The sequence below is a fragment of the Nyctereutes procyonoides genome, unplaced genomic scaffold, assembly GCF_905146905.1.
Source record: "Nyctereutes procyonoides isolate TBG_1078 unplaced genomic scaffold, NYPRO_anot_genome, whole genome shotgun sequence".
Classification (NCBI taxonomy): Eukaryota; Metazoa; Chordata; class Mammalia; order Carnivora; family Canidae; genus Nyctereutes; species Nyctereutes procyonoides.
Genome location: NW_026575047.1, coordinates 58,089,625 through 58,116,511, shown reverse-complemented (window position 1 = coordinate 58,116,511; position 26,887 = coordinate 58,089,625). Strand labels below are relative to the sequence as shown.

The following is a 26,887-nucleotide window of genomic DNA, read 5'->3' as shown; positions in this document are numbered from 1 at the left end:
TTCTGTATGTTGGTAAATTGAACACCAATAAAAATTAATTTATAAAAAAAAAAAGACATAGACAAAATAAAAAAAAAAAAGAAAAAAAAGAAATATTTAAGAGATATCCTATCCCCTTTTGGAAGCCTATTAATTAATGACAGTTGCTGGAGGGACGCCTGGGTGGCTCAATGGTTGAGTGTCTTCCTTTGGCTCAGGGTGTGATTCTGGGATAGGGATCAAGTCCCTCATCGGGCTCCCTGCAGGGAGCCTGTTTCTCCCTCTGTCTGTGTCTCTGCCTCTCTCTTTCTCTTTCTCTGTGTCTATCATGAATAAATAAATAAAATTAAAAAAAATAAACAAACATAGTTGCTGGAAAATAAACTTATGTATCTGATTATATATACACACATGTTGCAGATTATGTAAATATATGTGCATGCATATTATTTTTATATATATTAATATATACATAACTTATTAAACAGTCTGGTGTCTTGAGTGAGTATTATTCAGATAAATACTTTTTTAGAATAAAGGAGAATATGCGTTGACTCCCCAGTTTACAAGCACAGTCCAAAATTTCATTCATATGGTGTTTGTGCTGAGTTGAAACATCTGTTCCCATACAGAGTGTGAGACATCTGATCATCTCTTATATTCTTGTATTTAACCCATTATATATCTGAGGTCTGGGTTAGACTCACCCTGCTCTAGACATGGGTAAGTGTTCTGGGATGCAATGTGATAGTCCAAGAGCTTATCTTTAATCATGGGGTATCAATGGGAACACTCTCAAGTCTCTGTACTGCTGCTGCTGACTCATGGACCAGTTCTAGATATGGAAGGCACTTAGGAAATAGGATCAACAGAACCCAGTGACTGAATAAATGTTGAATGTGAGATGACAAAGAAAGAAGAGGTTGGTATGCAGCCTCTGGTTGTGGTTCGGTTAGGAATAAATAAATGGGAAAAAAAAAGAATAAATAAGTGGGTACAGAATGGTGGTACAGAATGGGAAACAGATTTGGGGCAGAAAGATAATGAGTTAATTTTGGACATAATTAAGTTTGGGTTGCCTGTGGGGCGTCTGGATGGAAAGGTTCAGAAGGATCCATCCATGCAAATCTCAGAAAAGTGCAATGGGTCAGAGACACCAGTGGAGAAACCTGGGAATGGAAAGTGGGGATACTTCTGTGTCCTGGTGCCTTGGTGCCCAGTTTGGGAGATTAACTTCTCTTAAAAAAAAAAAAAAGGCTATACATGGCCACCAATTTACAATGAAAGGGGGCTGTGGAAGTGTCACTTAGTAAAAATGTTATGGCTTATGTTGAATTCTCAGTTTCTTCTGATGCTACCTTTTGTGTGTGTGTGTCCTTTGAATGTAGGCCAATATAATCATTTTGCTTTTCAGACATAACGGACTCTAGAAAAATATCTATCCTATCTATTCATTGTGAAAAGGAAAACATATGTTCAAAGTAATTTATATCCTATGCCAGTTTTTCAGGTGGCTATAGGGGACCAAGGAACTCGTAACTATAGAGGTGACTGGATCATCTTTTGAATACATTTACCACTGAGGTAGATGAATAAAAAATACAAACTATGTATCTTTGGGCAGTATAACAATTATAAGAAGATAAGAGCATCTCAGCTACCTTCCTTCTCATTTGTGCACCAGCCTCCTTCCCTACCAGGCTCAGACTTAATAGGTATCCCTTAAATATACACTTCCTTGGCATTATTGTGCATTCCTTGACTCCTAATGGATGCCCTCCACCATTCTAAGCCCTTAAGAGTGTGTGACAGGCAGTCTTACCAGATAGGATAAGTGGACTTAGGGCAGTGAAATGGCTCATGTACATATAACCAGCCAAACAAGAGGCTGACTTGAAACTTGAACATGTTTGATTCTAAAGCTCCTTCTCTTAATCACTTTCATTTTCTTTGGTTCAATTTTATATCTAACTCCTGGATCATGAGCTACTTAAAGTTAGTTACAAATTATGTCTTCCTTATCTCTGACTCCCTAGCACCCTGCATGGTCCCTGGCCTTTGGAGATACTCAGTGAATGCTTGAAGGAGGTTAGGGGAGGAAGAGAGGATAGCAGAAGGAGATGAGTCATGCCTTCTTAGGAAAAATCACCATATGGATTCAACAAATGGGAACCTCAGTACCAATGAAGTGTGTTGTGGGAGGAGAGATAGATGTAATGTTGGATACTCATTTTTTTGATAATTAAAAAAAATGGCTTAGAATTTTCTAAATTTTGTTAGAAGAAGTGCCAAGATTCCCCTGGTGTAAACTTAGTTGCAGAAATGCCTACAAAGAAGTCCCTATGACCTAGGTCTTATGTAAACTTTTTAGAACAAATTTCCCTAATCTGAGAACAACTTACCTGTAAGGTTTTGAATCATAAGCTTACTGAACTAGATGCAAATGTAGGTATCCTGTGGCTTTCACAGCTGCAGCTAGATATATAAATGTGGTTTAGAGATTGCATTTCTTTCTCAGGGTTAGTAAATTTTGTTTTCATTTCCTGCACTGAGGAAATTTCGTCAATTTCTTAATTGCAGAATAATGAGCAGTATTTCCACTTTCAGATATGTATTCTTGTTATTTCAATGTGATAAATGTGGAGAGATTTCCGCAAGCAGAAAGAAACTTTGTTGTTTGTCTCTTATTGCAATGTATTTGAGCTGCCTGAATGCGCAAAAGATGGGCTGAGGTTTTATTTTGTTATTTTTGTAGTTACTGCTGCTGTTTCTATATTCTCAGGAGATTTTGAAAGGATTATCACCTATGTGTAAACACTTGGCAGGTGAATGGCTCATACTCAAGAATACCTGTTCCTTGACCCCAGCCACTGGGGCTTCAAGAGCTATGAGTGCCAACAATCCTTTTTTAGCAGCCCCAGACTGTCTGCCTCTTCCTGCCCCACCCACTGCTGTCTCAGCCCACTAGCTCCAAACCCGGGGACCCTGGGCTGGGCTGGTGACTTATCCAGGAACTCTGGCCTATTCCTAGCCAGGTCTGAATAATTTGAGGCAGGGCTAGGAGTGAAGGTTACCCCTCTCAATCCATAATGGCCCCACAGCAGAGGGGATTCTGGGTCTCCTGAGCACAGGGTCTGTCATTGTATCTCCACTGGCAGCTATTTCTGTAAGTCCTGATCTCTAGGACCTTACTTCCCTCCTCCTTCTGCCAGCATGCTCTGTCTAGATGCACTGAGATGGCTTGTTGTGCCACAGTCAAGGGTCGATGCCAGAAAGCAGACTGTCTCTTCCTACTGTGTGCTAATCTAATTAAACCCATCCTCCCAGGATGAGGTTTCTGGAGCCTATACCCATCACACTGTCCCCTGTCCCTCACCCCTCCTGGATACCCACTGCTCTCATGAGCCTGCTCCTCCCAGACTTCTGCTTCTCCCCATGCCCTACCGTTTCCTGCACCTCATTCCTCTGTATTCCTCACAGAGTCTTGGATACCCCATGTTGCCCCCCTCTTCCTAGAAGCCCACTAGTCCCTTGAGCCCTTTCTTCTATAGTCTCACTTTTCCCCACACTGGGCCCTACTCTCATTCTGACCCTCTTTGGTCCCCATACCTCCTAATGCTAGCTTCTCTCTATACTCCACTCCTCTCTAATGTCTCTCCCTAGGAGATTTAGTTTCTTCTGCAAAGGGCAAAGGTGGGAAAGGAGAAGACAATCACAATTCCCTCCCACCCTGGCAGAGGCTTTTGGTATCTGAGAGTTCTATGTCAGTGTGACTGAAGACCCCTCCCTGTACTCAGGTGGATCACATCACCTGAGCAGGAAAGATGGAAGTCAGGGACATGGTAAGCTCTGCAGAGGCCCAAGGAGTGGAGATGCTGGCATTCACCACCAGTATCAGACTCACCAGTATTGCCTGGTTCTAATTCCCATGACCCTTGGAGCCCCCAAAAGCCCTTCATTTGAGAAATGCCATTTCACGGCATCTCCCCTGTCCCTTTTCACCCCCTTTGAAGGACCCCCTCAGCTACACCATATTTGCGGGTGACCAATCCATGGAAAAGGCAAGGAAGGCTCACAGGCTCTGGGGAGCTCCAAATGTGGAAAGCATCAACTTGTCTGGGACCCCCTGAAGAAAAGAGGACTTCACAAGGCATCTGTCTACATAGCAGCTGTGCTAAAAGTTTGCAGGGATGGGAGGCTTTAGTGATGCCATAGTTCTTATTCCCCTCAAAAACTGCATTATCTACATGACTTGATTCTCCTCTCTTCAAGATATCTTTGCAAAACCATCCTCGCATCAAGCTCATTTCAGTCTAGATGTGAATTATTATTTAGCCCCCGTCCCTTAGAGCTTTGGTTTTAAGGTTGAGAGACACACTCTGCAGGGATGTAGCCCCAACTTCAAATCCCATTCCCCCCAGTTACTACGGTTTAATGGGGCATAGGGGGAAAGGAAGAGGCAAATTACTTGAGCTCTTTAAATTTTTTTCTTCATTGAGGGGATGATAATGAGAATACTGATCATCCCTGTTTTATGTTTAAACAAAATGACACTAGCAGGAGGCATAGCACATACCAAGGGATCAGAACATGTTCACGGCTACTGTCATTATTATTATACATGGTGCTCACCACTGCCCAGCACAGGAGTCAGCACCATGCCCTACTGTCTGCTGTCACCTTTCCTTTGTCTACCAATCTGTACAGGAGAAAGAAATGTGATACTGACTAGTGTCCCCACTGGTGTAGTGAAGCAATTGCTTCAGAAGGCACAGCTAATGCAGCAGGTTTGGATTTAAATACTGTTTTTCTCTGTTACCTAAGCTCTCCACAACCCTAATCCACTCAAGTCAACTCAGCAAACACCCAAGACCAAAACCGAGAGGTGCTGTTAATGGTGTGGAGAATAACACAAATTAAAATAAGACCTGGAGTCCAAGTTCACAGGCTCTGGATGACAACTGGGTTCCCAGGGAAGACTGACACATTCTCTCCATCCTCATGGTAACCCATGTGAACGCCAGTTGAAAGGGAACTCAGAGAAGTGCTAGACTCATGATTCAGGCGTAGGATGCGGGCTTAGAGACCAAAGAGAAAAGCAAGTGAAATGCTTCTATTTCAATAAGAATGTAATGTGGAACATTATATTCAAATTGAAAATCCTTTAGCTGCTATTGCTGATTTATTTCCATCTTATTATGCTACCAAAACTCTGAATGTTTCAGTTAAAATGCATCACCTACATTGAGCGGATATGCAGGGGATGTGATTGTGCTCCCTGTGGTCCATTCATAGCCTGAGGCCATACATCAAGCCTAACATCTGTGAACTTTCAGGATTTCCCTAACCTGCATTCCTTTTGCACTTGTTCTCCCTCATCACCCACCAGCAAACACTCTCCACCCATTTAGGCCTTTGCTCATCATCTTTTTCGTCATTAAAGAAATCACTGCACAACTTACTTTCCTGATCTGTGATTTTATGTTTAAAATAGGGTTTTTTTTATTTTTTTTTTATTTATGATAGTCACAGAGAGAGAGAGAGAGAAAGAGGCAGAGACATAGGCAGAGGGAGAAGCAGGCTCCATGCACCGGGAGCCCGACTTGGGATTCGATCCCGGGTCTCCAGGATCGCGCTCTGGGCCAAAGGCAGGCGCCAAACCGCTGTGCCACCCAGGGATCCCTAAAATAGGTTTTCTTATACTTAGGTATGACAAAGCCACCAGATCAGGAGACAGCTGCCATTGAAAAGGTAGTTTGTTAACCACAGATCTCAATGGAGATATGCATAGCATCCATTGCAGGGAATGGTGGGGCACACGGGGAAGCACCAGGGTGGGTCACAGGGAAGAAGGGAAACTGTGGGCAAAGAGCTTTATTGTGGTTTCCATGGGAGTGAATGGGAATATGGGAGGCTGGATAAACAGGCTTAAGATTGGTTAGTTAGAATGATTAAAGTAGACCCTAGGGTCTAGACTGTCCCCAGTTGCCTGGTACTTGGACATAGTTCAAATATTGGCCTGGGTGTGACAACCCAATAGGGAAGGCACTTGGGGTGTGAGCTCTGGATTGGTTGGTTTGCATTTGGAAAGCACAGAGCTTGACAGAATTGTTTGCTATCTCTAGGAATTAGCTAGCCCTGGGGGAAGCAAAAGCAGTCCCTCCAGGGTTAACCAGGGTCTAGAAGTTAAAGCATGAGAAAACAGAAAACAAAAGACATGGCTAATACACTTGGTTATGTCACTTGCTACTTGAAACTTTCAGTGCCTTCACTGTGGAGCTGGCATGCAAATTTTCCTACCTTCTAGTCACTGTTACAGAGTCCAGCCTTGCCCACCACTCTGTCCTTTTCCTCTCTTGAATCCTAAATTCTGATAAAACTGCATTTCTCAAAGTTTCTCATCAGTTTAGTAAAATCAGTGCAATAAAAGCCACATCTTTGTATGATTTATTTTTCATGTCCCCCATCCTCTATCTGGCCAGCTATGGCCTATCTTTAATGTTACCTTTTCTGTGAGAATTGGGGGGGGGTGGCGCAATTCGTATAAGTCATGCCAGGCACAGAGCTCTGCCCATGTAAGTACCTGGGAAAAAACTCCTCTGCGTTTCTTCTCATCCCTTCAAGTGCTATCTCTCCTTCAAGTTGCAGATAAAACCTCTATAAGGACTCCCCAGCCCATTTAAATTTTTCCGCTTCCTCCCTCCTCTGATTTTTTTTATGGCCCTTATAGCTTAAAACTGATTTTGCTGAGTTGTTTAGCATTATTGGTTTTGTCACCTTGCCTGTGAGCACCTGGAGAAGACCATCCAGATGTATTCTTTGCCATTTCAGAGGCTTCTATGCTCTAACACTCATGAGATCAGTGATAAGTAGGCATTATTATTAGATTAGCAAGCCCTGAGAACTGCCCTGTGAATCAGCAAAATGAGTGTTGGCTGGGATGTCATAAGACCCATGTGTCTAGGATGGATTCAATGGATTTGCAATCCCACCTCTCATTGCCCACAAAGGCAGGATGTTTGCAGACATCTATAAGTGTGTGAATTCAGAAGCTCCTGTAGGAATGGTGATTTTCCCTTCCCTTGTTAGAGAGTTTACCTTACTTACCTTTGGATTTTCACCTTGGATCTTTCTATACCGGGGCTCAAGATGTCCCATAAATATTACCAAATTTTCAGACTTGAGTTTTGTAGACTTGAATAGGGATTGCCAAAAAGAATAAAAATTCTAAAATAAAATTTTCATGCTTAGCCTGATTTCTTTTTTCCACGTTCTTACTGCATTAATTGCTTTGCAAAAAACAAACAGGCAAACAAAAGTAGGATCATCTTCCTAAATACTTGCTTATTTTGTTGGCAAGCCTGTAGGGGTTGCACCATGGCCCATTTCCCTTCTCTTTTTTCCAACTGTAGCTAGGCTCCCATTTTCCCCAGATGAATATATCATCATCTCAAGGTAATGACATGACCTAGTTAGTGTAGAAATGGCTGTGCGTTCTGGAAGAAAAAGAAAATGTAATGAATAAGGCATGGAGACCTCCCACAGGTCATTGTGTTTCCAGTGCATGTTTACGGAGGGATTCTATTTACAGCTCTCACAGAGAGCAAGGATGAAAGTGGCTTACATTGCAGAATTTGTAGATAGAGCTCCTTTGCCATGGGTGGTAAAGACACCTGTCTGCCTCGTGGGAGATAGCGGACCTATGGGAGCTCTCAGGGTCCTGCCAGCAGCCTGATTTTATGATGACTTTTTAAAAATTATTTTTGACCTTTATATCTGTGTGACTATTGTTTAAATGCCAATTTGTCTAGTCCGGTTCTTACCTAAATAAAACAGAGGGTTTAAAAAAAAGAGGATATATAGACATGATTTACACCTATTAAACCTAGTATGTGCATTTACAAGAAAGCAACCACTGTTTCCTACCCTGCCTGAAAATAATATCCATTTCTCCTGAATTCCAACCTGAATTTAAGCAGTCATTGAGGAAATATGCCTGTGGCTAAGCACAAACTAATTTTTTCTTTTCTTTTTTCCCCTAGGATTACACCTTAACCATGTATTTTCAACAATATTGGAGAGATAAAAGGCTTGCCTATTCTGGGATCCCTCTCAACCTCACGCTTGACAATCGAGTGGCTGACCAGCTATGGGTGCCTGACACATATTTCTTAAATGACAAAAAGTCATTTGTGCATGGAGTGACAGTGAAAAACCGCATGATCCGCCTTCACCCTGATGGGACGGTGCTGTACGGGCTCAGGTCTGTCTGCCTTTTCAGGGCCAATTTCACAGTTGCATGGTGCATTGGCATTGAATTTCTCACTTGAGAAATAGGGAGGAGGCCATGTCCTAAGATTAATTAGGAGACATCCATGAAACACTGAGATTGCACACACACATGAATCTTATAAAATGTGGGGCATTACTGTTATACCACACAAGGGAAAAACTGCTTCCTTGGATTGATTTTAAATAATCCGGTTGCCATATCTAACAACACAGATTCCCTGAGGACGGATTTCCCATATCATAGCCACAAAGGCCTGTAATTAGTATTGCTCTGACACTGTAGAGGTTTGTAATAAAATTTCCCCAAAGCTGTTTGCCGAGTTGAAAAAAAAATGTCTAATTTTGCTGTTATATGGTACAATCTCCTCAGAGCTTCATGAGGTAATGTCACCAATATTTATGGGCATGACTAAATGTGAGGTTTCCTGATGAGAATCATCTCTCACTAGGTTTCATAATGAAATTACTTGAATCAGGGAAAACAATCTGCTGAGTGGAACCCTGAGGAGGCCCTGGGCTTCACCGGCTACGGTGGAAACCACCAGACCTCCCCATGATGTTCCACCACTGCTGGTGGCTAATTATTGTGAATATCATCACCCTTCTTAAATGGTGATCTTAAAAATCGTTTTTTTTCATTGATTTTGCAATTATTTGTTTTGTTTTATTTTGTTTTAGAGTAATTGTGTGTGGGCAGGGGTGTAGGTGTGGATGTGTTTATATGCACATGGGTGTGTCTTTCTTGATCTCCTGGCCTAAAAGTGCCTTTGAGATCTAGGAGTGATCGCAGTTTTGAGTAGGACACAGGTGGACATCTTGGAGAAAATATTTGTCATAAAATGTGTGTCCATAGGCCTTTAACTAAAACTCCAAAAAGTCTAAGTGAAATCATAACTATATATATATATATATATATATATATATATATATAAATCCACATCACGTGGCTTTTAGTGCTTCAAACAGGGAAAGGGGATTATTTAACATTACCTTAAGTAGCAAATGTTGAGTGACTTTCTCAAAACAGCAATACATAAAATAAGAGACAGAATTTTAGCAAAAAAAAAAAATCAGACTTTTAAAAACTGTAAGGGGAAAAAAGTGGTGCATGTCAACTAAATCATGGTATAACTGTAAAAAAAAAGTTCAGACTGATGTTTCTCTGGGACATTTCAAACTTTTTTATTTTTGCCTGGAAATCCAAAATGCGCATGTAAAATTCTGGAGGTTCTGACAAGTACATCAGTTGTACAAAAGATTACCCAGAAACCATGTGAGCATAAAATGAGGAGTCGGGTCCTTCATTTATCTCTCCCCACCCCCAAAATATGAATAGAAAAAGTGTGTGTATGTGGTGGGAGAAGAACAAAAGGAAACAAATATCAATAAAAATTGAGCTTTTTTGGCTTTTTTTTTGAAAGATTTATTTTTTTATTTTAGAGACAGAATTCAAGCAGAGTGGGGGGGTAGAGGGAGAGGGAGAAGGAGAGAAGCAGACTAACTGCTGAGCAGGGAGCCTGACATGGGACTCAATCTCATGACCTCATTGAGATCATGACTGAGCAGAAGTCAACAGTCAGATGCTTAATGTAGTGAGCCACCCAGGAACCCCTAGGCTTCTTTGTTTTGTAAACAAAACTTGCTATTTGGGTTCTCTCCATTTTTATTTCTGCATTATTTATTTTCTTACCAGAGGTAGAGTATGTTAGTATGGCTCTACTGAAACTTTAACTGTTAGTATAGTGCCTTAGTCAATTCTGGCTGCTATAACAAAATATCATAAGCCGAATGGCTTATAAGCAATAGACATTTATTTCTCACATTTCTGGGGGCTGCAATCCAAGATCAAGATCCCAGTGTCTGGAGAGGGCTCATATAGCAGGCACCTTCTTGCTGTGTGCTCACCTAGTGAAAGGGGCAAGGGAGTTCTGTGGGATCTCTTTTATAAGAACACTAATCCCATTCATGAAGGGTCCAGCCTCATGACCTAAGCCCCCACTTCCTGATAGCACCACTTTTGGTGGGTTAGGATTTCAACATACAAATTTGGGGGGGGGTACTTAAACATTCAGAGTATAATAGACAGAATGATATGATATGAATGAATGAACTGTATAAATATCCAAGCTCTGTTTGAAAGTGTTGAATTTAACACCATAAAACATGCAAAAAAACAAGAGAATAAAACTATACCCTTAGCTAATACTGTGCCTGTAAATTTACATATAAAAGTTAAATAATTTTATAATAAGCTATGGGAAGTTTTCAATAATAAACTTGGTACAATAACTTTAAGAACTCTATAGTTAAATTTACATCCATTATACATCTCAAACAGCCTCTTCAAACAGCCTCTTAAATCAGTAAATGGATTTCCAAATAAATCCATTTACTGTTTTTATTCAAATGTAGTCTTAATATGCTCCTTATATCTTTATTTAGAAGCTCATATTTTTGAAATAGTTCTTCAGATCTATGTTGTCCTGGACAAGCTGTCAGAAAGAAAATCCCTAAATAACAGACTGCCACAATCTGCGCATGCTTAATAGCTACACTGTGCCATCTGATTCCTAGTCTAGAAATTTCTGCCTCTAGATTTAAAAATCACACATATCTATAGAAATTAATTTGAATTTGAATTTTAAATAATTTGAATTTTTGGACAAGAAGCACCTTTGTATTTCAACATACTGATAATGTTATTAAATTCATGTATATACATATTCTGCATTATTCTATGTGAACTGAATATATATGTATATTCTATTTTATACATATACACTCACAGTATATGTATCATGCTTTTCATAAAAATCAATTTGAGTGTTCACATTGGTAAGCTACCCTCCATACTCCTCTGGGCTCCAAATTCTGCCTTCCTTTTGTTTGCTGTCTACTATTGTGATCATTGGATCATGTTAGTGACATGGCAAGCCAAGGATGAGCCAGTGTATAAAACCCCAGCAATACATTATACCTTTGGTATATAGGTACCATGGCATGAACCTGAAGGAGGCCTGGTGCAGCTGAGGACTTTAGTGAGTTAAACTCTCATGAAAGTTTATGGGCCACTAAGACTGTTGTTTATTTCTTGCTTTTACAGTGCTGCTGATGAAGTTCTAGCCCAACAGGGATTGCTTTCTTACTGGCTATATCTCTGAGATACTAGTTGTCCTGGCTGTATTCCTGAGATGTTCAGGTTGATTTTTTTCTCCCCACTGGAGACAGGGATTGCCTTCACCTGGCTATGCAGCTGTAGCCTATGCTGGTAAATCAGCACCATTACACTCCTCCAGGCTGCTTTTCCTGTTCATGTCCAACTGTTGCAGTATAGGATCAGTGAAGGCTTTTGCTTTATAAAGGTAGATGAACATCTCTGGCTGTGGATCAGCTGTCCATGACGTAGGTTTTTACATCATCCCAGTTTTATTCTGGGAAATCATTAATCCATTACTCTGATGACTGCAAAAGTGGTCGATGACTGCTCATACAGATACTTGAAAGTGATCATGTTCCTGTAGCGATAAAAGGTCATTATAAATCCTAAACTATTTTCTCAATGACCCTTATAGCCTTTTCACTTTGAAACTTGGACTAGCACTACCTTGAGCCTACTGGCTTGAGCTCTGCTGAATTAAACAGTAATCTGAGCTTCGGTGTGAGAGAATGCTCTAGGTAGGGCATACATACCATCCTAAAATAAAACTGGGGCTCTTTGAATTTCCTTTGGGCAGCCAAACCTTGCCAGGCACTGGGAAGATCTTGGCTAAGATGCTTACAGATCTCGGTTCTATTCCTGTTGCAGTTTTTTTGTTTGTTTGTTTGTTTGTTTGTTTTCTTTGGTTCTGGGCTGAAGTTTTTTGCTACCTGTGAGAAGGCAGTCATTATCCCTCTTCTATCTTCCTGTGTTTCTTTTTCAGGCAACTGATCACCTGATGTCATTGAATATCTTACCTTGTGCCATTGAGGAAACTTTGTAATTTTTTTTCAGGACATGCATTTTGTCTTTGAATCTTTTTTTTTTAATTTTTTTCCTGATGCTAGGAATTGGTAATGGGCTCACAAAATAGTGTTTGATTTGCTTCAAAAAGCACCTGAGAATCTAAGGTTGAGTCATCTTCAAAACAATGTAGCTATGTTTTTCCTAAGCATATTGCAAAATGTGTTGGAAAATACACTACAGCATTTCCACTTGCTACTAAAAGTGCTCAAAATTGTTAAAGTTGCCATTCTGATAATAAAGAAGTTGAATGCAGTGTTAAGATGAGGTTACAACTTACTTCACCGGATTCAGACTAACTACTTTTATTTGTTTGGCTGTCATCTTATTCTGAAACTGTTTCATACAATGGTTCTGATCAGATTCTTTTTCCCTCAGGAAAGATGTAAGCTAACAGAATTAATAAGACCCATGTGATTTGAGCACACGTGCTTATTTCCCAGACTCCTATTTTGTCACTGTTTCCCAGTTATAAGTAAACAACATTTTGATGAATTGCTTTCTAAAAAGATTATGCTGGGGACACCTGGGTGGCTTAGGGGTTGAGAGTCTCCCTTTGGCTTGGGTCCTGATCCTGGGGTCCTGGTATCAAGTGCCACATTGAGCTCCTTCCTGGGAGCCTGCTTCTGTCTCTGCCTCTCTCTCTCTCTCTCTCTCTCTGTGCCTCTTATGAATAAATAAATAAAATATTAAAAAAATTAAAAAGGATTATGCTGGAATACCTGGGTGGCTCAGTTGGTTAAGCATCAGACTTGATTTTGGTTCAGGTCCTGATCTCAGATTTGTGGGATCATGGGATCAAGCCCCACATCAGACTCTACACTCAGCATGGAGTCTACGTGTCCCTCTCCCTCCCTGCACTTATGCACTCTCTCTCCTTCTCAAATAAATAAATTAATTAATTAATTAATCAATTAATTAATAAAATCTTTTTAAAAAAAGGATTATGCCAATTTTTACTCCTATCAGCAACAAATTACATGTTTAAGGTTGTGACACCTGCTTTGGACTTTATCCTTATTTGGCTACTATAAATAACCTATTTACTTCATCCCTCAGGGCTAGAGAAAATTGCTCATTTCATTTTAAATTCACATTTATAATATTCTATGTCCTTCCTATGGTCATCCATTCTTCCCCTGCTTTTAAGGACTCTTTCACACCCTCACTTTAATCACCTCCCACCACACTCATTTGATGACATAGTCTCATACTTGAATTAAAAACAGAAACCTCTTTATCTTCCCATTTGTGAAGAGACCATCTAACATGCCTATTACTCACATTTTATCTGTTCACTCTTTATCATGCATCCAATATGCAGACCTTCCTTTCACTCTTCAGAAATATCAAGGATGAGGGTGTCCTGTCCTTGTGTTCAGGCCTTTGCACATGCTCTTTGCTGAATGTAGTACTTCACTTCTAGGTATTTGTGTTTTTAGCATCATGGAGTAATTATATAACTGAGGACAGTTCAACTGTCACTTCCACAAGGAGAATCCTGCTCTGATCATCTATTCCCTTTCTATTACAACATCTTGTTTTATTTGTATTATAGCGGTTTTTCAGATGATTATCTCATCATTTTATTGCATTTCTTATCTATTGATTTTTTTTTGTATTTATCCATGATGGTGAGGAAGCCACCATGAGAATATAAGTTCTCTGAGAAAAGAACTGTTTCTGTCTTATTTATTGTTCCATCCCCCAAACCTAGAGTGTTGGGTGGAAAAGATATTGTGAGGATTAAATTTAAATTCTAATACTTCTTTCCATGGTATTTCTATTTTTATATTCTCTGTTTGGATTCTTAATCCATCAGAATTTATTTTGGTGTATAATGTGAGGTGCTTTCCAATATTTTTCTTCTCAAATTATCAGCTATTTGTTAAAATACTTAACCAGTTTACTCTTCCATGTAATGTTTAGAATCATTTGTTTTAGCAAATTCTTAAAAATAATTTGGAAGATTAGTTGGAATTATATTCATTAAATATTACTTTGAGCAAGTGCTATATCATAGTCAACCTTTCCCACATAACTGTGACATTTCTGTATTCATTCATGTCTTCATTCATGGCTTGTAGCAGAGTTTTGCCATTTTCTTTAGACAGCCCACTCACATCTTGATAAAGTTATTACTATTTTTTATGTGTGATACTTTTAGGAATGTGATCATTTTATGTTATTTTTCTAAATGGCTTTTACAGATATGTAGGAAAGCTATAATCTATTTATTTATAACTATCTTTGTTTAGGCATTTATCCAATATCCAATATCCAGCATCCAATTGGGCTAACAGTTTAGTTAATAATCTTGAGGATTTTAGTCCAAGAATCATATTGTTTATAATGATTTTTATGTTCATTTTCATTAGTTTTATTCTTATTTCTATTTCTCGTTTTATTGCATTGATTTCAACTTCCAGAAAATGAAACACAGTGGTAACAGTGTACATTATTTCCTAGTTCTTTGTTATAATAAAGGTGCTCCTCATATCCCACATAAAAAGATAATTTATATTTTCAGTTTAAGGTAGTTATGACTCATTCTTTTACTTCTATTAAAAAATGCATTTACTGGCTGTCAGCTTCTGGGAACTGTGTCATGAGTTGAATAACACAGATATCATCAATTTATGGAGTTTATATTCAAGCACTAGTCATAAATTAGACAACTGACCCCAGATTATTTCCTTTATATATTAGAAATAAAAATAGATTTTATTAATTCACTCCCTCTCTGCTCATTTTCCTAATTTAACCTGTAACTGAAATGTATTAGTTCCCTATCTTGATTCATCATTGAATTCCTTAGATAAATCCTATTTTATCATGGTGGGCAGTACTCTTTAAAAAACTGTTACATTTGTTTGTCCATGGCTAACTTACAATTTTTTAAAATTTTTATTGAACATAATTGACATACAATGTTCTGTTAGTTTCATGTATACAACATATTGATTCAACAATTTTATACAGTACTCAAGCTTACCATGATAAGCGTAGTGACCATCTGCTACACATTGCTTCTGTAATCTTGGGTGTTCTAAACAATGCTGTAATAAACATAGGGGTGCATATATCATTCCAAATTAGGGTTTTCAATGGTGAGGCATAGGTTAGTGTCCGTAGTGGAATTACTGCATCCTATGGGATTTCTATTTTTAATATTTTGAGGAACCTCCATACTCTTTTCCATAGTTTCACAGTGGTTGCATCAATTTACATTCCCACCAGCATGGGGGTCCCTTTATTCCACATCACTGCCAACACTTGTTATTTCTTATCTTTTTTGATATTTGCCATTGACTACTGTGGGGTTGTATGGTCGTTAATGGTTTTGATTGATGGATTGATAATTTTCCTGATAATTAGTGATGTTGAACATCTTTTAATATGTCTGTTGGTAATCCGTACATCTTTGTAGAAATGTCTATTCAGGTTCTCTGCCCACTTTTAAATTAGATTTTTTTATGTTGAGTTATGTTCTTCATATATTTTAGATATTAATCCCTTATCAGATATATCTTTGCAGATATCTCTCCAATTCAATAAGTTGACTTTTTCTTTTGTTGATGGTTTTCTATGCTGTATAAAAGTTTTTTATTTTGGTGTAGTTCCAATAGTTTACTTTTGCTTTTGTTTCCCTCACCTGAGGAGACATATCCATAAGTATGGTGCCATAATTATTCTTTTAAAAATCCTTAGACAACCAGTTTATTGGTGATAAGCATACCTAGTTATATCTAGTTATAATGAAGTTTTGTTTGTCCCCCACCATCTCCTTACACACTATACAGTATTTCTTCACCTTGTATAAAAATTTGGGCAGATTTCATGGCTTTCTGCCAATGTTTTAGCAATAGTTCCTTTCTATCTTTATGTTACACAGGAATTCTCTAGTCAGTGTTTAATACTAAATTTAGATTTAGCATTAATATTTTCTCTTTCCGTAGCCCAGCCCTATTTTAGTCTAGATAACTAGTGGCAAAGGGAGAATAGTTGACTTCTCAGCCTCCCTTATTCTAATTTCCTCTGTACCCTCCTGCTATGCAACCCAGGTTGACAGCCTACATATGACTCCTCCCATTTTGAAGATTTAGGGAATTAAGGGAAAATAAGGAAGAGAAGTTTTACTTAAACTAATACCATTTTTGTCATGGCTTCATACTCTCTGGACTTAGAAGATATTGAAAATTGACTCTTCTCGGGGCACCTTTCTTCAGCTGGTCCCTTGACCAGCTTTGAGGATTGGGAGAGTAAGACAGTAGGATATGTTTCTATTCCATGGAGTGCCTTGAATTCTTTCCTCAGCTCTAGGAATCCATCTTTCATGGTCACTGTCTATTTCTCTACCCTCTAGGCAGCCTATTATAGAGGATCCATGATTACTTTGGATCTTCCATTTTTTCCATGTAGCTCCTATGTGATCCACAGGAAATATACCTGCATTCCTAGTCTAACAGTTCAGTTCCTATTCAGTCTCCTCTACTCTGCCATCTCAAAACTAATCTAGTTGTACCAGGTATGAAGCAGGCACCTTTCTTCCTGGAGTCCCAACTGAAGGAGTTAATCTCCCATAGAAATGACTGGAAACTGTCCCAAAAAATCTATTCCCAGCTTAGTTCATTCTCTCTCATTACTCTGACTCCAATCAAGATCTATGACTTGGCTGAAGTTTCTAAGAACCATGGACCAATTCACTGAAATTCCCTAGTAAATTATCCATTGGTGAGGTGGTAATGTGGGGCACTCACACATTTGTGATATATGCCGTATAGATTCTGTTGATATATTCAATCAATAAATTAAATCTGTCTTTATGTTTCATGATATGTTTTGATGTAATATGAATCAAGATGATTTCTGTTTTTGCATATGCTGTAATAGATTATATTATACAGTAAATATCTATTCCTAAAAGTGTTAGTATTCCTGTAAGTACTTTTAAAAAAATTACTCATTCATATTCACATCATATGAAATGTTTTGAATAGATGCATGGTACTTTACATAGGTTCTTGAGTGACATTTTTTACCCTGGCATGCATGGCTTCAGTTTCTGCTATACTTACTGGTTTCTCTAGGTTTTCTTCTATCTAGACCTTCTAATTAATTAGCATGTGCCTGTGCATTGCCCCCAGCACACATTGTTATATGCCCTTTTTCATTTTTAGTTTTGTTCAGTAGCGTAGTATTTATTTTTTAAATATTTTTAAAAGCTAGCTTTTGATTTTATATCATAATTCTGTTTATTAATTTCTACTTTATCTTTATAAACATTCTCCTCCTCTTGATTTTAAATATCTCTTTATTGGACAGTGACATCAGCAAAATGGCACACTAAGAAGCTTCAAGCTCTTGTTTCTGTATAAGAATATCAAAAAACAAGCAGACGCTGTCTGAAACAACTTTGTAGGAGCTCTGGAAAATATTCCAAAGTTTGCAGAAGCCAACCAAATGCCAAATAAAGAAAAAACTATATTCAAAAGAGATGGAAAGTTTTGTGACATTTTTCACCTGTTATTTACCCTTTCCCTCCCTGGTTCAGGGGCAGGTGGCAGCCTCGTTACGTTTCCTCCCTTGCACTGGAGGGAACAGAGGAGACCTTGTTTGTAAACTATTGTGTACATATGTTCTAAGTTGTCAGGAAGATAACTGAAGGCCTGGAGCAAGATGCTCATCTCTATTTATAGAGATAACTCAGAATGCAGGCAGGAAAAAAAGCAGATTATTCTCATAAAGGCTACATATCTACAAACCCACAGGTGTCTAGAGCAAAGGACTGAGGTAGAAATATAAAATGGATAAAGAAGCTGTAGTGTATGTATACAATGGAATATTACTTAGCTATTAGAAATGACAAATACCCACCATTTGCTTCGACGTGGATGGAACTGGAGAGTATTATGCTGAGTGAAATAATTTAATCGAAGAAGGACAAACATTATATGGTCTCATTCATTTGGGGAATATAAAAAATAGTGAAAGGGAATAAAGGACAAAGGAGAGAAAATGAGTGGGAAATATCAGAGAGGGTGACAGGACATGAGAGACACCTAACTCTGGGAAACGAACAAGGAGTGGTGGAAAGGGAGGTAGGCGGGCGGGGGGGTTGAGGTGACTGGGTGACAGGCACTGAGGGGGGCACTTGACAGGATAAGCACTGGGTGATATGCTATATGTTGGCAAATTGAACTCCAATAAAAAAAATTAAAAATAAGGAAATATAAAATAGACCATAGAAGGCCCAAAAGAGAAGCTGGAGTGAGACTCTGAGAAATCAGGTTATTCAAAAGCAGCTAAGTATACAGAATTTAAAAAGCTATGCATATGCCCATGCAAAACATATTCTTAGAAAAGCCCTGAGAAGACCTTAAGTTTTCACCTTGGCCTAAGGGCTCGGAGCCATCCTAGCTAAGTGGTGAAAGAATGTGCAAGGACAGAGCCATTCTGTAAAGACAAGAAGAGGTAGATATTTGCTGTATTTATTTATTGTTTGTTTGTTTGGGTTTTTTGTTGTTTTAGCTTTAACATCTCTGTTAAAACATTAACTGAACATGAACTAATAGAACAAAGATTGGGGATCCCTGGGTGGCTCAGCGGTTTAGCGCCTGCCTTTGGCCCAGTCCATAATCCTGGGGTCCCGGAATCGAGTCCCATGTCGGGTTCCTGGCATGGAGCCTGTTTTTCCTCTGCCTGTGTCTCTGCCCCCCTCCCCTCTCCGTCTATCATAAATAAATAAATCTTAAAAAAAAAAAAGAACAAAGATTTTACTGATTTTACTGACAAATTCTTTTAAAAAAAAGTTTAGAAATACCTCAAAATAAGTGAATTGTTAAAGCTTTTCTAAAAAAGAATAACAATAACAAAAAAAAAAAAGACCGCAGTCCCTGTGGGAAGGAAAAAAATATGGTTTTTAGAGTTACAGCATTATAATGGTCAAATGACCAATTTTCAAGAAAAGATATCACAAAACATAAAAAAAAAAAAGTAAAACATGACTCATTCAAAGGAACAAAATAAATTGACAAAATTGTCCTTGAATATGCCCAGACATTGGACTTACTGGATGAAGACTAAATTGTCTGTTTTAACTATGCTCAAAGAGCTAAGGGAAAAAACATGGACAAAGAAACTAAAAGGAACTGAGAAAATTATACATGAATAAAATGAACAAAAGAAAATAAAGAGATAAAATTATAAAAGGGACCAAATTATGAAGTTGAAAAAACACAGTAATTGAAGTGAATTCACTAGAAGGGGTTCACCATCAGATTTCAGCAGCTAGAAGAAAGAATCCGCAAATTTGGAGATAAGACAATTAAAATGATCAAACCTGAGAACAGAAAGAAAAACGATCCAAGAAAAGTGAATGAAGCCTAAGGGATTTGTGAGAAACCATCATGTGCACCAAGAGATGAGAGTGAGAAAGATGCATGGAGATTATTTGAAGAAATAGTCGCTAAAAAATTCCTGAAGTTGACAAAAAACAAACAAAACATGAATCTGTGAATCCAAGAAGCTCATTGAACTCCAAGTAAGATAAAATCAAAGAGACTCTTACTAAGACACATGAAACCAAATTGTGAAAAGCCACAGACACAGGGAGAATCTGGAAGTCATCAAGAGTGAAGTGACTCATTTTATATACGGGAGCCTCAAAACAGATTACCAGCCATTTTTTTCATCAGAAAGCTTGAAAGCCAGAAGGCAGTAGAATGATTAAGTATTTGAAATGCTGAAAGATAAAGCCTATCAAAAGAGAAATCTAAATCTGGCAAAACTGCCCTTCAAAAATGAGGAAGAATTAATAATTTCCCAGATAAGCAAAAGCTGAGGGATTTTATTACCACTAGACCTGCCCCACAAAAAAGGCTAAATAAAGCGTGTCTTCAATTTAAAATGAAAGGATGTTAGACAGTAACTTAAAGGTATATGAGTATTAAAAGATCTCCAGTAAAGGTAACTAAAGCTAGTATTACTTTAAATTTTTTTTTGGAACTACAATTTTTCTGTTATTGAAGACAAGTGCTTAAAAGTAATTATAGAGCTATGTCATTAGGTACAAAACAAATAAAGATACAATTTGTAACATAGATAACATAGGATGTGTGAAAAGCAAATTGAGTAGAGATTTTATATGTGTTAAAGTTTATGTCCATTCAAATTATATTATTATAATATTAGGATGTCATATATAATTCCCAGGTAACCAAAAAGAAAACATCTGTAGCATATACATAAAGGGAACAAGAAGATAATCAAAACATCTCACACAAAAAGAATCATCTAAACAGAAAAGTAAAAGATGGAGTAAATGAAGGAACAAAGAGTTACTGAACATACAGAAAACAGAAAAAATGTAGAAGTCTTTCCATATTAGTGATTACTTTAAATAGAAATGGATTAAACTCTTCACAACAATAGCTAGAGACTGGAAGAATAGATAAAAAATAAAACAGGATCCACCTATATGTTATTTACAAGAGACTCACTTTAGATCTAAAAATGTACATAAATTTAAAGTGAAAGGATAGAAAAATGTATTTCCCCATAAACAGTAATCAAAAGAGAACTGAAGTGGCTATGCTAACATAAGATGAAATAAACTTTAAGTCAAAGACTATAACAAGACAAAGAACAACAACATATATCAATAAGTTAACTCTCTAAGATTTGCCAGTTACAAATATCGGGATTCCAAATATATGGAACAGAAACGAGAAATACATGGTTCTGCAATAATACCAAAACTTATGAGATGCTGGGAAACAAGTGAAGAGGGAAATTTATACCTGTAGACACATACATTGAAAAGAAGAATCCAACTTTATACCTTAACCTTAAGGAACTAAAAGAGCTAGCATAAGGACCAAATAATAAAGAGTAGACTATAGATTGATAAAATAGAGAGTACTAACACTGTAGAAAATCAATGAAATGAAAATTTGGCCCTTTGAAAAGATCAACTAAGTGGACAAGCCTTTAGATAGACCAATTAAGAAAAAATAGAGAAGACTCAACAGAAATCAGAAATGAAAAGGAGAATATTACTACCAATTTTACAGAAATAGAAAGATTTATAAGATAATACTGTGAAAAAATTGTATCCCCCAAAATTGGATAATCTAGATGAACAAATTCATGGAAACATACAATTTACCAAAACTGAATTATAAAGAAAGAAAATCTGAACAGACTTGCAATTAGTGTGGCAATTGAATCAGTCACTAAAAAACCTCTCAACAAAAACAGCCCTGGGTCAAATAGCTTCACTGGTGAATTCTACCAAACATGCAAAGAAAAATTACCCCCAGTTAAAACGTGTGAAGAATTACCCCCAGTTAACACAAAGTCAAACTCTTCCCAAAAAATGATGAGGAAGAATTGCTCTACTCTTTCTATAAAGTAAGAGTATTTTGGTATAGTATAGTATAGTATAGTATAGTATAGTATAGTATAGTATTTTGGTATTTTGGTTACCCTATACCAAAGCCAGACAGACATTACAAGAAAGCCACAGATCAATATCCCTTATGAATATTAATGCAGAAATCCCCCCAAAAATATTAGCAAACTGAATTCAGCAACATACCATGACAAAGTGGGACTTATTCCTGGAATGTAACTATGATTCAATATAAAATGGCATGTAACAAAATGAAAAGATAAAACACATTATCTCAATTGATGGAGAAAAAGCATTTAACAAAATTCAACACCTTTTAATGATAAAAATGTGCAACCAAGTAGGAATTGATGGAAACTTCCTCACATGATAAAGACTGTACATAAAAACTTCTAATTCAGGGCTCCTGGGTAGCTCAGTTAGGCATCCAACTCTTGATTTCTGCTCAGGTCATGATCTCATGGGTCATGAGATCATGCCTTTAGTTGGGCTCTACGTTCAGTGGGGATTCTGCTTGAAGATTCTCCCCCTCTGTCACTCTCCCCATTGTCTCTCTTGTGATGCTCTCTTTCTCTCTAAAATAAACAAGTAAATCTTAAGGAAAAAACCTTTGCCAATTGAGGTCATACTCATTTGTGAAAAGCTGAAATCTTTTCCCCTAAGGTCAGTAACAAGGATGCCTACATCTGCCATATTTGTTTTAATTGGAAAAGAAGGAGTAAAATTGTGTTCAGATAACATGATTTTATGTGTAAAACCTAAAGATTCCATGCAATAACCCCCAACCTGTTAGATCTAAAAAATGGGTTCAACAAAACTGCAGATTTCAAAATCAGCATAAAAATAACAATTGCAGTGTTGATTAATGATGATCAAACAAAAAAAGACATTAAAAAGACAACTGCATTTAAAATAGCATCTAAAAGGATGAAATACTTAGGAACAAATTTAATGATGGAGGCAAAAGATTTGTACCCTAAAACTGTAAAACCATTGCTGAAGGAATTTAAAGGAGACATAATTAAATACAAAGAGCTCTTGTATTCGTTGATTGGAAGATTTGATATCGTTAAGATGAAAATACTACCTAAAGGAATCTACAGTTTCAGTGTAATCTCTATCAAAATCCCAGCATCCCCCTTTTTTATAAAATGGAAAACCCCATTCTAAAACTCATACGGAATCATATGGAACCTTAATTATTCAAAATAATCTTAAAAAAGAAGAACAAATTTGGAGATTTCACATTTCCTGATTTCAAAACTTACTACAAAGCCATGGTAATCAAAACAGTGTGATATTGGCATAATAAGAGACACATTGACAAGTAGAATAAAACAGAAAGCCCAGAAGTAAACTTATATATATATGATCAAATCATTTTTGACAGGAATGGAAAGACTCTTCATTGAGTAGTCTTCTTAACAAATAGTGCTAGGAAAACCGAATATCCACATGAGAAGAATGAAGTTGGATGCTTATACCATGTACAAAAATGAACTAAAAATGGATCAAAGATGTAAATGTAAGAGCTAAAACTATAAAACTCTTAGAAAAAGATAGGAAAAGCTTCATGACATTGGCTCTATCCTAGTGCTTTCTAGGATATGGCATTAAATCACAGGCAACAAGAACAACAACAAAATATTGGAGTACAGAAAAATTAAAGACTTCTGTGCATCACAGAACACAATCAACAAGCTAGGAAGGCAACCAATGGGATGGGAGAAAATATTTGCAAATCATATATCTGATAAAGGTAGTTTATAGAGAACTCCTATAAGTCAATAACAAAAAAAAATCAAATAATTGGCTTAATAATAGGCAAAGGACTTGAATAGTCTTTCTCCAAAGAAGATACACAAATAGCCAATAAGCAAGCAAAAAGATGCTTAACATTATCAGTCACTAAGAATGAAAATCAAAACCACGGTGAGATATCAATTCATCATTAGGATGGCTAATATATAAAAAAAGAAAGAAAAGCAAAGAAGTGTTGGGAAAAGTATAGAGTTATTGGAATCCTTATGAATTGCTTTTGGGAATGTAAAACAGTTCAGCCACTGGGAAAAAAGTAGTATGACAATTTCTCAAAAAGCTAAATATAGAATTATTTTAAGGTCGAGCAACTCCAATTCTAGGTATATACCAAAAGAAACAAAAACAATGATTCTAACAGATAGTTTTTAAAAAATATTTTATTTATTCATGAGCAACGGAGAGAGAGAGAGGGGGGGGGCAGAGACACAGGCCAAGGGAGAAGCAGGCTCCATGCAGGGAGCCCGACGTGGGACTCGATCCCAGGTCTCCAGGATCACACCCTGGGCCGAAGGCGGTGCCAAACCACCGAGCCACCCGGGTTGCCTTCTAACAGATACTTTTACATCAGTGTTCATAGCAACATTATTCACAACCAGAAGTTAGAAACAAACCAAATGTGCATTAATGCATGGATAAACAAAATGTGATATATGCATACAATAGACTATTAGCCCTAAAAAGATATACAATACTGATACATGCTGCAACAAGAATGAATTTAGAAAACAGTAAATGAACTAAGCCTGGCACAAAAGAACAAATATTACATGATTCCAATTATGTTAGGTCACTAGAATAAGTAGAGTTTCTGTTTGGGATGATGAAAAAGTTCTGGAGGTAGATGGTGGTGATGGTTGCACAGTAATATGAATGTACTTTCCACTAAATGGTACACTTTAAAATGGTGCAAATGGTAAATTTTATGCATATTTAACACAATTAAAAAATTATTTAGTTTCATGTTTAATTTGTTGACTTGTATGCTGTTTTTGCTCTAATAAAGCTGTTTCATAATCATTTTCTGTTCTGTACCTATCATCTTCTCTCTTTTTTCAAATATTTTCTTTAAGATTTTTTATTTATTTATTCATAGAGACAGAGAGAGAGAGAGAGAGAGAGGCAGAGACACAGGCAGAGGGAGAAGCAGGCATCATACAGAGAGCCTGATGTGGGACTCGATCCAGGTTCTCCAGGATCACACTCCGGGCTGCAGACTGCGCCAAACCGCTGCGCCACCGGGGCTGCCCTTCACTCTTTTTTCAAAGCTTTGTCTCCTTCTCTGTCTTTAGGAAGGTCCTACAAGTTTGCCCTCTCCTTTCCACTTTAATTATTGTCCCCAGACCAGCAGCACTATCATCTGGGAAATCAGAACTACAGACCCACCCCATAACTTCTGCTCAGAATCTGCATTTTAACAAAATCCCTCAGTGACTTGTATGCTCATTAAAGTTTAAGAAGACATCCACATCATTAAATTATTTTCAGAATTGTCAATTCTACTATCTGTCTTCAGTATAAATTTTAATTCAGTGCCTATGGCTGGGAACCCTAACACTCTTTTCTTAGCTTTATAGCATCTATCTATGCCATTATCTCAGGCTCTTCTTTCCCTTTATCTCCCTGCTCTTGTTCTAAAGACAGCGTATACATTTATGCATATGACTACTAGACATAATATCTTCCAAATGTTTAAACTTTCATTTTCTACGCTTCCATACTTTTTGTAGAGCACCTCTTTGTTTTATTCATGATTATCCTCAGGTAGGAAGTATCCTAAAGACAAAGTGATTTTCTAGACAAAGTGATTTTCTAGTGAGACTATGGATATGGTGACCTGAGTCTCTTTCAGCCTCAATCTCACCTTGGAAGCCTTAACCCCTTAGGCTATAAATCTGAAAATTTGATTAATGTGCTCCATTTGTTCTGCTTAATTGTATTCTTTCAGAGTAAGACTCCCCACTTCTGACTGCTGAGTTAATTGACTAGGCCCTGTAATCAGATGCAATGTATAACACTTTGAATAGAGTATTGAATGGTATCTTCCATTCTGGTATGCATGGCTTCCAGTCCTTTGGATATCCGCCTTTAGCAGCAGTGGCTTTTCTTTGAGCAATGCATATGGCTGTGTTCCCCAACCACTTTCAGCCATAGTTGTGTCCTCTGAGGCTATAGAGGGAAAGAGGTGGGGCGTGAGGAGGGGCAAGGGAAACTGAGGGAATGCGTTAACAGGTAAGGCCAGACCACTCATTCTGTCTAGCTCAATCCTGTCATTCTATCCTTTTCCAGGGGAACTTACTGTGGTGATGAAGATGTCCTATAATCTGTACTGTTTGATAGAGTAGTTGCCAACCATATGGGCTATTGAGCACTTGAAATGTGGCTAGTGCATCAAATGAATTTGAAATCAAATTTCAAATTTTGATTTCATTTTAACTACTTTAAAATTTAAATGTAAAATAGTTACATGTGCTAGTGTCTACCATTTTGAACAACATACATCTAGATGTGAAAGTTGGTGGAATGATATAATCAGATCCAGATAGCTGGGGTGTACTTTCCTGTTTCTTTCAAACTGGTTCCTCCCTTCCTCTTCAGAGCGTTGAGCCTGTATTCTCCTTAATAATTTCTTCAATCATCCACTCTGACAGTTCTGTTCCTAGCAGATGATTGAGGATCTGGTGTATGTATACGTTACTGTTGGTTTTCAGCACTATTGCCAGTTTTGGACTTTGTGTTGCTTTATCGCCATATTGTTTGAAAATCAGGATGAGATGCATAAGGGCCTATCTCACTTGCCTGATGTGACTACTGATTTCACCAAGATTGATATTTTTAAAATGATAGTGAATTTATGCTGAAACATAGAGATAGATGCTCCTGTTTTAGAAACATGGTATCTACAAAGGGCTTTGCTATCTTATGACACTCTTGAGAAGTAACATATTGTGAGTTCCATTTATTTATAGGAGAATTTATGCTTTCATATGTATGTAGTTACCTGTGTTGATTGTTGTATCTCTTATCTATTGCCACAATGTTGCTGTGTAACAAATAGCTAGAAAGCTTTAATGCCAGATGATAGTCCTCATCACCTGTTTGTGTGATTAATCAGCATATCTGCTCATCCTGTTTAGCTCACTGACAGACCTGGGGTGGGTGGTCTCTGCAAGGAGGAGTGGGCACCTCCATCCTGTTACCCATGGCCATTCTCCTCCTAGGACCAGCAAATTCATCTGGGCATGGTTTTCTCACAGCAAAGGCAGAAGAACAAAAGAAACAGAATGCCTCTTGGGAGCTAAGTTTGAGACTGACACATTGTCACTTCCACATATTCTATCAGACAAAGCAAGTCACAAAGTTGGCCCTTATTCAGGAGGTGG

The 26,887-nt window shown here is 37.6% G+C and overlaps 1 protein-coding gene across 2 annotated transcripts in view; it reads left to right on the top strand.

Annotated features, from left to right (window-relative positions):
- The window catches only part of GABRB3 (gamma-aminobutyric acid type A receptor subunit beta3), a 234,825-nt gene that overhangs the window by 156,949 nt on the left and 50,989 nt on the right, over positions 1–26,887 (top strand). For both annotated transcript variants that reach the window (XM_055326733.1, XM_055326732.1), the window contains exon 4: positions 8,022–8,242. In XM_055326733.1, coding sequence (XP_055182708.1) covers positions 8,022–8,242 — 221 coding nt within the window. The remainder of the gene's footprint in view (positions 1–8,021; positions 8,243–26,887) is intronic.